The sequence below is a fragment of the Mastigoproctus giganteus genome, chromosome 2, assembly GCF_048544385.1.
Source record: "Mastigoproctus giganteus isolate SK-2022 chromosome 2, ASM4854438v1, whole genome shotgun sequence".
NCBI classification, from domain to species: Eukaryota; Metazoa; Arthropoda; class Arachnida; order Uropygi; family Thelyphonidae; genus Mastigoproctus; species Mastigoproctus giganteus.
The window spans coordinates 190,872,042-190,887,410 of record NC_143576.1 but is presented as its reverse complement, the minus strand read 5'-3'; the positions used below and the strand labels follow the sequence as shown (position 1 = coordinate 190,887,410).

At 37.7% G+C, this 15,369-nt stretch overlaps 1 protein-coding gene across 1 annotated transcript in view; it reads left to right on the top strand.

Annotated features, from left to right (window-relative positions):
* The window catches only part of unc79 (UNC-79 domain-containing protein), a 1,082,710-nt gene that overhangs the window by 16,286 nt on the left and 1,051,055 nt on the right, over window positions 1–15,369 (top strand). Inside the window, exon 2 of the mRNA XM_090389680.1 lies at window positions 1,009–1,061. Coding sequence (XP_090245806.1) covers window positions 1,040–1,061 — 22 coding nt within the window. The 5' untranslated portion in view covers window positions 1,009–1,039. The remainder of the gene's footprint in view (window positions 1–1,008; window positions 1,062–15,369) is intronic.

Genomic DNA, 15,369 nt, shown 5'->3' with positions numbered 1-15,369 from the left:
CCTGATGGTATTTCTCCATTTGTTCTCAAAACCTGTGCTCCTGAACTTACTCCTGTTCTTTGCTGGCTTTTTTCATCTACCACCTAATATTGCCCGGTAACACAGAGGGGCAGCATTCCTCCATGTGGTGTGTATGCCACACTCTGTTTACTTTGGTTCACACCTGGTGGTCACCCACAGTGTTCTTGTGCATGGTTACTCAGGATTACTAACAGTCCCACCATTCAAACTAACACATGGCTTTTTTTCAGCATGGGCCTATGTTTTTCCAACAGATTATCAGTTCATGTGTGCTTAATATCATTAGTCCCCACATGACTAATAATGCTCTCTTTACCTCCCTTACATCTGATATGTTGGTGATGTCGTTTATTGTTGCTGCTGTCTGACACACCCTTGTTGTCCACCTATTATTATTACAAAAAAAATGTTACATATCTCTCTGAAAATGGAATCTCCCTATAGAATGAAATCCTTTTGAATCAGTAGTTTGATTTGAACCAGAATAATAAACAGAATAATCAAGTGTAGTTTGTACTTGATTATTCTGACACCTGAATCAGCCGACAGGTGCATAATTTGGCAGGTTTCTATAATTTTGATTCCCTGATAGGCTCTCAGTTACATTTGTGTTTAAGGCAAGCACCCATTTCTTTAGTGACTCAAATTCTTCTAATAATGCACCAAGTTTTAATTTAAGAGCGGCACACTCCTCACATCAGGAACAATGAAAATAATTGTCATTTGAACTATGATTAGCAGCTAGATTAACCTTTGAATTTATGCTTACCTTAGTATTAGTTCTGTATAGTTAGTATTGCTAGTTATTCAAGATTATATTGGTATTAGATTCATATTGTTAGTTATACAAGATTATGTTAGTATTTTTCTTTTTATTAAACTTTTAACCTTTTGGAGGCATCCACTGTTATGATGTATTCATTTTCCAAATATTTGTCATGCAAGAATGAATGTACTTTTGTTAATAATATTTATATTTATCAATAGGGATCTACCTGATTATTCATATAACTAAAGAATGGGAACAAGAGCAGCTGCATGTAAGTACTCAAATAAATGCAAGATAAGTGTGCTGTGTGTTTTATTTCTTTTAAAAGCTCATTGTTAACAGTTTATGGTGTCCATTCTGCAATTTCTGAAATGTTTTGCCCAGGTATGTGGTTAATAGGTGGGCTCTGATCTTTCTGCAGTAGGAGTGTTGAATATAATTATAATTAACAATAAAAATTACTAAGATTTATAAATTTAATTGATTAACTGACAGTACTATACTAATCTAACAGATTCCTAATAAAGTGCTACATGTTACACTATCTAGTTTTACGTTAGAGCTATCTACTTACCACAATTAAATTAAATTTCAATTCCCTATGACTCACTCAATATTATAACAATAGCGACAAGATTCAAACGAAACAACAGTTTTACGTATATTAAATATTAACGTTCAAAATCCCTATGTAAATTAAAAATAAAAATAACATGCATAACTAAAACTATAAAGCTACTTATAAAGTACAATATAATATGACGATTAAGTAAATAAAATGGCAAAATTTTTAAAAAAAACTTATTTTTCCTTAAAGATTGAATTCACTGCTTTCAGTTATAATGATACTCAACGCCCTCTCCAGCATAATAACACCTTATGGGTGTTATTATGCAGGAGAGGATGATAAAATTAAATTTTTCTTGAGATCTGAAGGAAAAAAAAAAAGCATTAAAAACTAACTGTTTCAGATTTTGTGAAAAAAAAACTCAAATTTGAAAATATGGCACATTTGACACACTGATTTTCTAAAATTTTTCAGAAGGATTCCCTACCCTTTCCTAGGAGGACTTCCTAATGATTCCAGTAGTTTATATTTTACAAAAAAAAGCCATGTCTATACACTGGGGTTCAAAGAAAGTGCATCACCTAGGAATTTCGCATTTCTATTCCTTTTTTGCGACAGTATGTTACATTAGCTTTTGACACTGTTGCGCATGGAAGACTATTGTACAAATTGGAGCAGAATGGTATTAAGGGTAATTTGCTACAATGGATAAAAGGATGGTTAAGTGGGAGAAGACAGAGGGTGGTAATCAATGGGTGCTGCTCTTCGTGGACTAATGTTATTAGTGGAGTCCCACAGGGTTCGGTGTTAGGTCCACTGTAGTTTTGTATATTTATCAATGATATTGATGAAGGTATATCAGGCTTAATGTCGAAGTTTGCAGATGATACAAAGTTGCCAAGGTTGTTAATGACAGTAATGGCAGTGTGCTACTGCAACAGGATCTAGATAATTTGGGCAGATGGGCTAAGAAGTGGCAACTGAAGTTTAACCCTGACAAATGCAAAGTACTGCATATAGGCAGAAGTAACCCCAGAGAAACGTACCAACTGTGTGGTACTACACTTAAGGTGGTAGAAAATGAAAAAGACCTGGGAGTAATTGTGCAGTCAGATATGAAGTTTTCTGAGCAATGCAGACAGGCTGCCAGGGCAGGTCATGGGGTTTTGTCAATGATATATAGGAATTTTGCTAGCAGGGAGAAGGAGGTAATTGTCCCTCTGTATAAGGCAATGGTCAGGCCACGCCTTGAGTACTGCGTACAGGTCTGGAGGCCTCATTTTTAGGAAGGATGTAGATTTACTTGAGCATGTACAGAGAAGGGCAACAAGATTGGTGAGGGGAATGAAGGGATCCTCTTACCAAGAGAGGCTTAAGTTCTGCAAATTGCAGTGGCTGGAGACTAGGCACCTGCGCGGTGATCTGATTGAGTTGTATAAGGCCTTGAATGGGTTGAGCACGCTGAATTCTGATGGGATCCTTCCACTTGTGCAGATTACGAACCTAAGGGGGCATAAATTCAAATTAAGAAAAGACAGATGTAGAATAGATGTGCAGAAATTCGCCTTTAGCCAGCGGGTGGTTAATTGCTGGAACAATCTTCCATCTGTCGTTGTGGAAGTTGATAGGTTGAATAAATTTAAGGAGGAACTGGACAGGCATTTGGAGGGAATGGTGTGATTTTTTTTTTTTGGCTGATGCTGCATAAGCTCATACACTTGCTTTCTTGCATCACATGCCACTGCTGCAACTACTCATACTACTACTACTAGATCAAAATTGAGAGTAGGAGTGTGCTATAGGCCTAATGACTCTGATGAGTATAATAAGAAACTGTACAGGGAAATAGTGGGCCAGTAAATCAGAGAGTCTTATAATGGGAGATTTTAATTTCCCAGATATTGACTGGAATTTGGGGGCTGGTCACTTACACACTAGCAAGGCTTTTGTGGATTTATTGGATGATTTGTTCTACATCAGCATGTTCGGGAGGCAACTAGAGGGAGTAATACTCTTGATTTGATTATCAGTAGCGATTCTTCATGCATTAAGAATCTGCAGATAAATGAACCACTAGGTGGCAGTGATCACAATGTGCTGAAGTGGGATTTACTCAAAGAGGTAACTACCATTAGGGGTAAAAAGAGGGTTATTGCTTTCGTAAAGATGACTATGATGGACTGAGACAGTATTTAAATTCTATACAGTGGGACCAACCGATGATGTTACCAACAGCAAATTATTATTATTATTAGCCATATGGTACAAGGAAGCCTGAGGCTTATGCTGCACCAGCCAAAAAAAAAAATTCCCGAGTTACCCCCTGTGTGTGTGTGAGAGAGAGAGAGAGAGAGAGAGAGAGAGAGAGAGAGAGAGAGAGAGAGAGAGAGAGAGAGAGAGAGAAAGGTATCACCAAGAAAGAAGAATGATGATATCCAGCTCAGGACCCTGGGTTTGCCAAGCCCATACTCACCAGATGTGAGCCCCCAGGGTTATTTCAAAATGGGAAGCATTCAAAGAACTTATCTTGGAAGCTACTAGGCGTTACATACCAACTAAGAAATATTGTTCAAGGTTTAGGCCTAAATGGATGTCAGATGAACTAATGAGACATATGGCAGAGAAGAAAAATGCATGGGATACATACAAATTAACACGTGACACAGAAGCCTATGAGAGATACAAGTTGATCTGTAACCAAGTTACAAAGGAGGTTAGGCAGGCGAAGGCAGATTACGAGAAATATATGGCAAGGGATGCAAAGAAAAACAGCAAAGAGGTCTTTACTTATGTAAACTCTAGATGGAAGGGGATGAATCAGATTGGTCCACTTGATATCGATGGGTCAATTGTTGATGATCCTGCTCAGGTAGCTAACAAACTAAATGAATATTTTGCATCGACATTCACACATGAGGAGTTATTCAGCGAGGGGAATGCCAGAGGTGTATTCAACTCTGGCAGTAAGCTAGAGAATCTTGTAATAACTTAGAGTAAAGTGGAGGAGAAATTATTGAAGATAGACACAAGAAAGGCACCTGGGGTGGATGGGATCTATCCAGTTATATTAAAGGAAGCAGCAAAGGAAGTAAGAAACCCTTAGCCATAATTATGAGAGCTTCCTTTTACTCAGGGGAGGTACCCACAGACTGTAGAAGTGCAAATTTGACCCCAATTCACAAAGCAGGATCAAAGGCAGACACAAGTAATTATAGACCTGTGAGTTTAACTTCTGTTCCAGGAAAATTAATGGAGGCACTGGTTAAAGAAGCACTGAAGGATCATCTAGACAAGACTTCAGTTATAGCTCAGACACAGCATGGTTTTGTTAAGGGGAAGTCTTGCCTGACCAATTTTATTGGATACTATGATGCAGTCACAAAAGAACTGGATGTAGGAATAACTTTGATATTATATACTTAGATCTTAGAAAGGCTTTTGATACTGTTGCACATGGAAGACTGCTGCACAAATTCGAGCAGTGTGGCATTGGAGGCAAATTGCTGCTATGGATAAAGGGGTGGTTGAGGGGGAGAAGACAGAGAGTGGTAATCAATGGACACTGCTCATCGTGGACTAATGTTATTAGTGGAGTCCCTCAGGGTTTAGCGTTGGGTTCATTATTGTTTTCTGTATTTATAAATGATATCGATGATGGTATCAAGCTTAATGTCCAAGTTTGCAGACGATACGAAGGTTAGCAGGGTATATCAAGCTTAATGTCCAAGTTTGCAGACGATACAAAGGTTAGTAGGGTTGTCAAGGACACTACTGACACTATGCTGCTGCAACAGGATCTGGAAAGGTTGAGCAGATGGGCTGAGAGGTGGCAAATGAAGTTTAACATTGACAAATGTAAAGTACTACATATGGGAAACAACAACCCCAGAGCAACGTATCAACTCTGTGGTACTACACTGACAGTGGTAGAGAATGAAAGGGACCTGGGGGTGGTTGTGCAGGCAGATATGAAGTTCTCTGAGCAGTGCAGACAGGCTGCAAGAGTAGGTCGTGGTGTATTGTCAATGATATATAGGAATTTTTCTAGCAGGGATAAGGAGGTGATTATTATCTTGTATAAGGCAATGGTCAGGCCACACCTAGAGTACTGTATACAGGTCTGGAGGCCTCATTTCAAGAAGGATGTAGAGCTGCTGGAACGAGTACAGAGAAGGGCAACAAGATTAGTGAATGGAACAAAGGGGTGCTCTTAAGAAGAAAGGCTTACGTTTTGCAAATTACAGTGTCTTGAGACTAGGCACCAGCGTGGTGATCTGATAGAGGTGTATAAACCTTGAATGGTTTGAGCATGCTCAATGCTGATGGGATTCTTCCTCTTGGTCAGAATAATCACCTGAGAGGGCATAAATTCAAATTGAGGAAAGACAGATGTAGGATAGACGTGTGGAAATTTGCCTTTAGCCAGCGGGTGGTTGGTTGGTGGAACAGACTTCCATCCCTTGTCGTGGAAGTTGATAGCCTAAATAAGTTTAAGGCTCAGCTGGACAGGTATTTCGAATGAACAGAGGGGTGAAGTGGAAGTGTTTTTTTTTTTTTTTTTTTTTTTTGGCCGATGCTGCATAAGCTTGCTTTCTTGCATCAAATGCGTCTACTAATGCTAATGCTATCATTCCTTTTTTCTTCTTAAAGAAAGTTTAGTGTCTTTTCTACACTACTTTGTTAGTCATTGATTCTCCCTTTGCTGGCACTTTGCTTGAACTGTTTAATTGCTTACTTTCCTGTCATATGGGTACGGTTCACTTTGACGATTTCACACCTTCTTCCCCCCACTCCAGGTTACTTCATCTGATATAAATATACTGTACAGAGAACTATCGGCTTTCATCTTTGGGTCTCCCATGTTGCTCTGTAATCACCTGTCAGTTGGCTAGTATGTATATATTTCACATGTATACATCATGATAGAAACAGAGACCCTGCTTATTGCAGTGGCTCCTACGGTTTTGGCTGCCAAATATATGAAATAGTTAAAACCCTAGGACCCACTTCTTTAGATACTATCGTTATCTTTCTATATATTAAAATAATTTTCCTCCTAATGATATTTATTCAGCCAATGGGAGAAGAGAGATGCAGGTTATGTGATAATACGTAACAAATACAAAAATACGTAACAGAAGCTTGTTTTACTGTGGTGAAACAAGCTTCTGTTTTAGTGTGATCATGCTAGATGAACCTCCTGCTTGCACTTTGTTTATCTAGAATGATTACGCGGTACCATTTTTGATTTCCATGTGCAATGCATTTATTTAAATAAACTAAATGCAACAAGGCATAATATTTTAAGAGTTTAAGATTCTATATCTATATAATATAGGTGTAGATACACCTATATAATATATATAAGGCCCCTCCGTAGCCAGGTGGGAAGGAGCAGCAGTGTGTAGCACACGCTTCTTGATTAGACCGGGGTTCGAGCCCGTCATCACCACCAAATACGGAGGATGCGGAAAGGTCAGGGAATGACCACCGCATTTCCCGGAGCAATACGGCCTTAGTTGCTAATACTCCTAAAAACCAAATAAACAAACAAACAACCGGTATTATTATGGTGTATCTACACCATAGGTGTTAGTGGCTATAGTAGTGCTGCGTGTAGTGGCTGTGTTAAAATGTGCTTTCAGTTATATTAAAATTTGGTGGTTTAAGCATGAAAAACTGAAAATACATCTTACCTTACAGAAGAAGAGGTACAGAGGATTCATTAGACACATATGTTATATCTGTATGGTAAATATTTAGGCTCTAAGATTAAAATAACAGTTTAACGGTTAGCATGTTTGAAGAATACAGAAGATTATGCAGCAGTTAATGCTATATGAAAGGAGTGTAAATTTGAAATACAGGAACGAACATTTTAAAGTGTAAGAAATGTATTCATTGGGAGTTAACACTGTACGAATCAGCATGAAAATATATTTATGAATATATTTTGAAATATATTCATAAATATAAAATGTTGCATGCTTTATGGTTTGGGATAAAATTATTTAAAAATATATTTGACATAATTAATTGGAAATATTGGACATTAATTAGACATCGAAGAAGGAGGAGGATGGATAATAGCGTCACCTTATGAATAAATTCATTGACTGAAGATATAATAATTACTTATGTGAATCTAATGAATAATATATATCTGTTTATATGCGTAGACGACCTCTGGAAACCAGGCGAAAACTAGTTTTAATCAGCCTTCTGCACTAAGCGGGGCTCTGCTGTAGCCACCTTTCCACTTCAAAAGCATCTCGTGGGATGCATGATGACTCTTCTTATGATTAAAGCCAGCCCCTTTCAAAATCGGCCATGTGGTAGGCAATGGCATATCATCACATTATCAGATGCCACAGAGACCGTAACAAAACCAACTCCAAAAACTGCTGTTAAAGGAAGACCTGCAACTAGGTGGAAGGATGGGATCAGTGAACTTTTGGGCGTGACATTTTGCAATGCTGCTTGTATAGCACGTGATCAATGCAGTTGGAGGAATTTGTTGGTGGCCACAACAGCTCCTCAAGGAACTATGTGACTGGAAGAAGAAGAACGTGTTTATGTATTCATAGCTAAGGAAGAGACATACACAGAGTCGAAAACTTCTGTAAGTATTTTATTTTATCAAAAGAAGTGAGTGCAGCAAGCAGGGGGCGAAGTCCCCTAGTTATCATTATTATTTTTATGTTAATCTAATAGTATCGGTAAGGGTATCAAATCCACTTGTTACAAGTTGCAGCTCCGCTGAACGAGAAGTTTTTTAGCCATATTTAGCCGCTTTATTGATCAATTGTTATATCAAATTATTTTCTATAAGTAGCTTATAGACCTAGTCAGGATCCTTAGTTTATTCTTAATTGAGACAGCGAGATTTGGAAGTTAATTAATACTTAAGTGTCCATAGATTTACCGTTCGTAACTTGCCGCCATTGTTATACAATACGTTATATCCCGAACTAAGTGGCACTTCTGTAGCCAGGTGGGCAGGAGCAGCAGTGCATAGTACATGCTTCTTGATCAGACTGGGGTTCGAGCCCGTGATCCACCAAATACGGAGGATGCGGAGAGGTCAGGAAATGACCACCGCATATCCCCGGAGCAATATGACCTTCGTTGCTAATGCTCCTAAAAACCAAATAACAACAACAACAATCCCGAACTAGATAGCGTAAGCTTAGTATAGTATATAATATAATATTGTCAATCAATCAGAAAAATCTATTAATCTTGTTAAACTTCATTGTCAATTAAATTGTACTTTTTAACTAAATACATATAACGACTAAGATTACAAACGTAACATAATTAATTAATACATAACTTGATGCGGAAGTTATATAAACGGAATTCGTAGAGAATACTCGATACTGAAAAATATATATAGTGTTATAACTGTGTTGGGATACAAGTTTAGGGTTATAATTTTGTACTGAAATTGAAATTTTATTGAAATTAAATCAAAATCATGACTCAGACCAGAGCAGCAAAGCAAAAGGCTCAAGCTAATGGGAGTGCTGTGGTTCAGGGGAGAACTGAGGGGGGGCAGTTGCCCTCTGAATCACAGCCTTTTAAAATGTACTGCTTGCATGATGTTTGTGGAGCAATCGGGTATGGGACATGATATTGCCATGGGGGATGTCTTTGTGTGTGCGCGATGTAAGGAGTGTAAGGAAATCAGGCGACAACTCAGCATTGTTATGGGCCTATATGAGAGCTTGAAGGACAGGGTGGATGCCCTCGAAGGATCTAAATTGAGGGGCCCATCAAGCTCTCAGCTGCCCATATCAACGCCAGAGCTTGCACTTGGTCATCGTGCAACACAGCGGCAACCCCCAAGGCAGAATGCGCTGGTCCCACAGAAACTAGTAGTTGTTGGTGACTGTATTGTCAGGGAAACGGGGAACATGCTTTGTAAAAAGGATAGGTGGAACAGGACCAGGGTATGTCTGCCAGGGGCAAAGGTTGATGACGTTGTAGAGCGGGTATCATCTTTTAAGGGCGCAAAAGGTGATATAATTGTACACGTTGGCACTAATTATATTAAGAGTGGGAGACCAGCAGAATTACTTAACAAGTGCAGATCACTGTTGAAAAAAATCCGTGAATTAGGGTTGAATTTGAAAGTGTCTGCAATTCTGCCCAGACACGATAGGAGCGAGTATATGATGAGAGCCTTGTCGATCAATTCAACCCTGGAAAGATTGTGCAAGGCTCAAGGGGTAGAATTTTTTTCAGCCTGGTCTGTACGTGTTAGCAGGAGGGACTGCTTTTACAGGGATGGGATACACTTAAATAGAAAGGGTGCAAGAATATTTGCTGATGCTATCATACAGTGTTAGGTGGGTCAGAAAACTGCTGGTTTGGGGGGGGGATACAAGGACTAATAGATTAACAGTAGCCACTGACAGAGGTGAAAGTGATTATTGCACTGCTTCTGTTGGAATGAGCAGCAGCCTGGAAAACAAGATGCAGGATATTTCAGAGACTGCTGAGAGTCATTGCAGTACAAGTAAACAAATGGATTGTGTTAGGGTAGCTAAGAATAGGAACAGGTGCATGTATACTTGCGTGTACACAAATGCTAGGAGTCTGGTAAATAAATTTGATGAATTTGAGGTATTGCTCAAAACATCAAAGGCATATATTGTTAGGATATCAGAGACGTGGTGTCACACAGATATAAGGAATGCAGAACTGGAATTTGGGGAGTACAATGTGTACAGAAAGGATAGACAGGATAGGAAGGGAGAAGCGGTTATTCTATTAGTTAAGAAACACATAAAATCCAAGGAAGTGAAGTCAGTCGACATCGCTGGACAGTGCAGTGTCGAGTCAGTTTGGTGTGACATAAGCAGTGGGAGATCAAATTTGAGAGTAGGAGTGCGCTATAGGCCTAATGATTCTGATGAGTATAATAAGAAACTGTACAGGGAAATAGAGTGGGCCAGTAAATCAGAGAGTCTTATAATGGAGGATTTTAATTTCCCAGATATTGACTGGAATTTGTGGGTTGGTCACTCACACACTAGCAAGCCTTTTGTGCATTTATTGGATGATTGTTTTCTTCATCAGCATGTTCGGGAGGCAACTAGAGGGAGTAATACTCTTGATTTGATTATCAGTAGTGATTCTTCATGCATTACGAATCTGCAGATAAAGGAACCACTAGGTGGCAGTGATCACAGTGTGCTGAAGTGGGATTTACTCAAAGAGGCAACTACCATCAGAGGTAAAGGGAAGAGTTTTTGCTTTCATAAAGGCGACTACGATGGTCTGAGACAGTATTTAAATTCTATACAGTGGGACTAACTGATGATGTTACCAACAGCAAATTCAGAATGGGAAGCATTCAAAGAACTTATCTTGGAAGCTACTAGGCTTTACATACCAACTAAGAATTATTGTTCAAGGTTTAGGCCTAAATGGATGTCAGATGAACTAATGAGACATATGGCAGAGAAGAAAAATGCATGGGATACATATAAATTAATGGGTGACATGGAAGCCTATGATAGATATAAGCTAGTCTGTAACCAAGTCACAAAGGAGGTTAGGCAAGCGAAGGCAGATTACGAGAAATCTTTGGCAAGGGATGCAAAGAAAAACAGCAAAGAGTTCTTTACTTATGTAAACTCTAGAAGGAAGGGGATGAATCAGATTGGTCCACTTGATATCGATGGGTCAACTGTTGATGATCCTGCTCAGGTAGCAGGATCATAGCAGTGCCCTGGATCCATAACCCAGTTTAATAATTTAATACATTTTCTTGCTTGTTTAGGCACTCAGTAATGTGATTATATCCTATTATTTTTATCAATATTATATTTATATACACACACATACACAGGGATTTTGCTCCCTTCAGCAATCTTTTTGCTCTTCTCTGCACTCATTCATGTCCATCCTAACATGAGGCATCCAGATTATTATGCAGTACTCAAGATGTGGCATAACCATTGCCTTATACAGCAGGATAATCATCACCTCATCTCTTCTGGAAAAATTCCTGTATAACATTGACAAAACCCCATCAGCTACCCTGTCAGTCTGTTTGCACTGCTAAGGAAACTTAATATCTAACTGCACAATTACCCCAAGGTGTTTTTTCATTCTCCGCTATCCTGAGTGAGCTGGTTCAGTAATCTGGGATTGTTGCTCCCTATATGAAGTACTTTGCATATGTCAATGTTAAACTTCAGTTACCTCCTCTCAGACCATCTGTTCAAATGTTTTAGATCCTGTTGCAGCAACCTGTCATTATGTCATTAACAACCGTGCCAAACTGTATCATCTGCAAACTTGGATATTAAGCCTCATATACCTTCATCAATATCATTGATAACTATAGAAAACAACAGTGGTCCCAACACCGAACCTGAGGGACTCCACTAATAACATTAGTCCACCAAGAGTAATATCCATTGATTACCACTCTGTCTTCTTCCACTGAACCAGCCCTTTATCCATAGCAACAACTTACCCTTAATGCCATACTGCTCCAATTTGTACAGCAGTCTTTTTACGTCTTTTACGACAGGGTACCGCCTGTTTCCACCTCTGAGGTAAACAGGCGGTACCCTGACGTTTTTGGATGTATTGATCTCTAGGGTGGGTTCTAGACTTAAGACGTCAGTTTTTAAAAAAAAAAAAAAACACCATGTGTAGAGGCCAATACACCCACTATAATTCAGCACAAGCTGGAAAATACAAGAATAGTGTAGCAAAAGCTTTATTTGACAGAGCAAGATCACGCTGTACCACTTCTGAGGATAAAGAAAAAGAAATTAATCGTGTCACGGCAGAACTTAGAAAGTGCGGATACCCCCAGAGGATCCTGGATAGATATAGCAGAGGAGTGTCTGAACGTAGGGAGCCGTTCGTCCCGGTAGCCACTGCATACATCCCCTACTATCTGGGCCTTACTGAGCATCTGGCAAGAATTTTACTGGGTTATAAGACACGCTGTGTACAGCTTCCTGGGCGGAGGCTGTGCACAGCTGTGTCCCAGGTCAAAGACCATATACCAAAAGATCTCAGTAGCAGAGTTGTTTATAGAATAGAATGCCTGGATTGTGGGGGAAACAAAATGATGGCTCAGGGATCGTTTGGGGGAACATTTAAATGCCATAAGAAGTGCTGATTACAATAAGTCTGCTGTGGCCGAACATTTTTGGGAGAAGTAGCATCAAATCTCCCCGGAGAACGCTATTATTTTTGGATCGTGCACACGGATACTGGGAGCGTAAATGGCTCGAGGGTTTACGGATTGGCTCATCCAGTAAGAATAGTATGAATAGAGATAGAGGTATGCGTATTCATCCTATTTTTGAAGCAATTGTATTACTTTCGGATGAACGATTTTGTTTTCCACGTACCGCTTCCTGTTCTGCCCATGTGCCAATGGAACCACGTGGAGAAATACCACGTGTGGAGGTACCGTGAGCCTGCTATATAAAGAGATGTTGCAGGAAGTCATATTACTGTTGAAGAAGGGAGCTGACACTCTCAAAAGGTTCAGGTTTTTAACGGTTTTTAGCGCTTTTAATTTTTATATTTTAGCATATTTTATAGTAAATGATCTTTTATTACAGTTTTTAGCATTCCGTAATATACAACCATTAGTTTATTGTAAATAATTTGTTTTTGATTTTATATTATTTGTAAAAAACTTTAGTTACAGTAAAATTTTATTTAATGGTCGGCGTGTGAGTTTATTTCCTAGACATCAATTTTCCCGACCTCAGAGGCCTCTTTCAGGATAGTGAAGGGCTAGGTGAAAAAGATAAGACCTAAAGTGTAGACAATCATAAAGCATGGCTTTTATCCATCCTGGGTACAAACATTTGACTTGAGGTTAATCAGAAACTCCACAGATATAAGAGAAAGTGGGGAGGAACTCAAAATAACAAATCAAGAATTGAAACATAAGCCGCATAATGAAACTAAATAAGTAAAATAAAGACAGTCTTATTGTTAAGTAAATACTATGAGAAACTAATACAACAATCAAACTAATTATAATGAAAAAAAATTTAAAATATTGTGACTAAACTTTGTAGAATCGCTGCATATAATTATTACAGGGAAGTGCTACTTTAGCTACATTAAGGGAAATGCTACTTTAGCTACATTATAGGGAAGTGCTACTTTAGCTACATTAGTCAAGTGCTAACACAGACCCCAGTGCAAAGTGCACGCACTGTGTTTGTATGTGTGATGTGGGTCCTAGGGCAAAGTAAAATAAATAAATTTATTAATTTATTTATTATCATATAATAAATCAGTAAGATAAAAAATTAATAAAACATTTTTATTATTTTAAGTTTGTAGGATTTTTTTGTCATTTGTTGAAAATGAACTTAATTAATAAATTGTTGAGAAAATGACATTGTGTTTTCTGTCCATATGGTAAATTACATACTATATATAATAATATATTTAATAATAATAAATGGCTTGCAAAAAATTTAGTTTAGAAATTGAGCTTATATTCAATACGAGTTTAATAAAATCTATGGTCAAAATTTAGTTTAGAAATTAAGCTTATATTCAATACGAGTTTAATAAAATCTATTTTGTCAATAATTTCACATGGTATAATAGTGTAATTATTATATATATATATATATATATATATATAATACAATATATAATATTATAATATAAAATTATATAATATATATGTATATATATATATATATATATATATATGTATATATGTACACAGTATATATATATATTATTATATACAGGGTGTTTCAAAAATGATGGTCAATAATTTAAAGGTGACAAGTACAAACTAAAATAAGCAAAAAAAGTCCCAGTGAACATCGGGCCGCAAATGAACTGTTTTCAAGATAATGCACATTTTCTGTTAAGATCTGCTACTGATTATGGGAGCACTAGTTTAGCAAAAAGCTGTGTATCCTTTGCTAAGGGTGGTTTTGTTAAACATAAGATAATATATTTTTAATTTTTGGTTTCAACACTACAGGATTTTACAAATGTTAAATGTTACAGGATGTTTTTGCATATTGTAGTCTGCACAGTTCACCTTTAAATTATTGACCATCATTTTTGAAACACCCTGTATAGTATATAATTTACCATATGAACTTAATTACTTTTAAAAAAAATGTAATATTAAGGTCTTGGCCATATCCCTTGAAAAATTGTGGTCCCAGGTACTGTAAATTTCCCGATCCCTTATCAAGTCTGGGGTTGCGCTTTGACTTTTCCAGAAGGATATAGATAATTTTACCCTTGCTGAGACAAATGATTTAGTGAGTAAGGTGATTGAAAAATAGTACAGATATATATAAATATATATAGTTTGTTTCTTGCGTAATTTTATAACAGTATGATTATGAGAAATACTTGTGTTATTTTATATTTCAGATCACCCTTGTAGCTTTTCTTATATTAAATTAATCAAAATTTGAAAAAAAAAAATAGTAAGATCAGTAATTTTTTTTTTTTTTTTTTGTTTTGAAGCTGGAAGCTGTATAATATAATGTATAATAAACATGTATAATATGTTGTGTAGACCAGCTCCCTGATGCCAATTCAACTCCTCCAGGGTACACTCTGATAATACAGAACTTAGTAAAATGGACAGAAATATTTGTAATGTTATGTTACATTACATTATGTTACGTTATGTTTGTGCAGTGTGTGTGTGTGTTGTAGTTGTTAATGGCCATTTTGCTACCAGGAAGGCGATTATCAAGAACGCCTGCATAATACTTGTCTATACTGAGGAGGTTTGTTTGTTTGGGATTTATTAGGTGCATCAGCAACTATAGCCATAGTGCACCACTGAGGAGGTGGACCACAACCTCACATAGAGTCTTATAGAAGACAGGACAAGGATACCAGCAGATCCCTTACTCTGGAAGCCCATTCCAGAGGCAACAGCAAATCCTGCCATCAGGCAAGCTTGAAGGCTCTCAAATCTTGCCCTGGAAAGGGCTAGCAGTGTATAGTGGAAATTAAC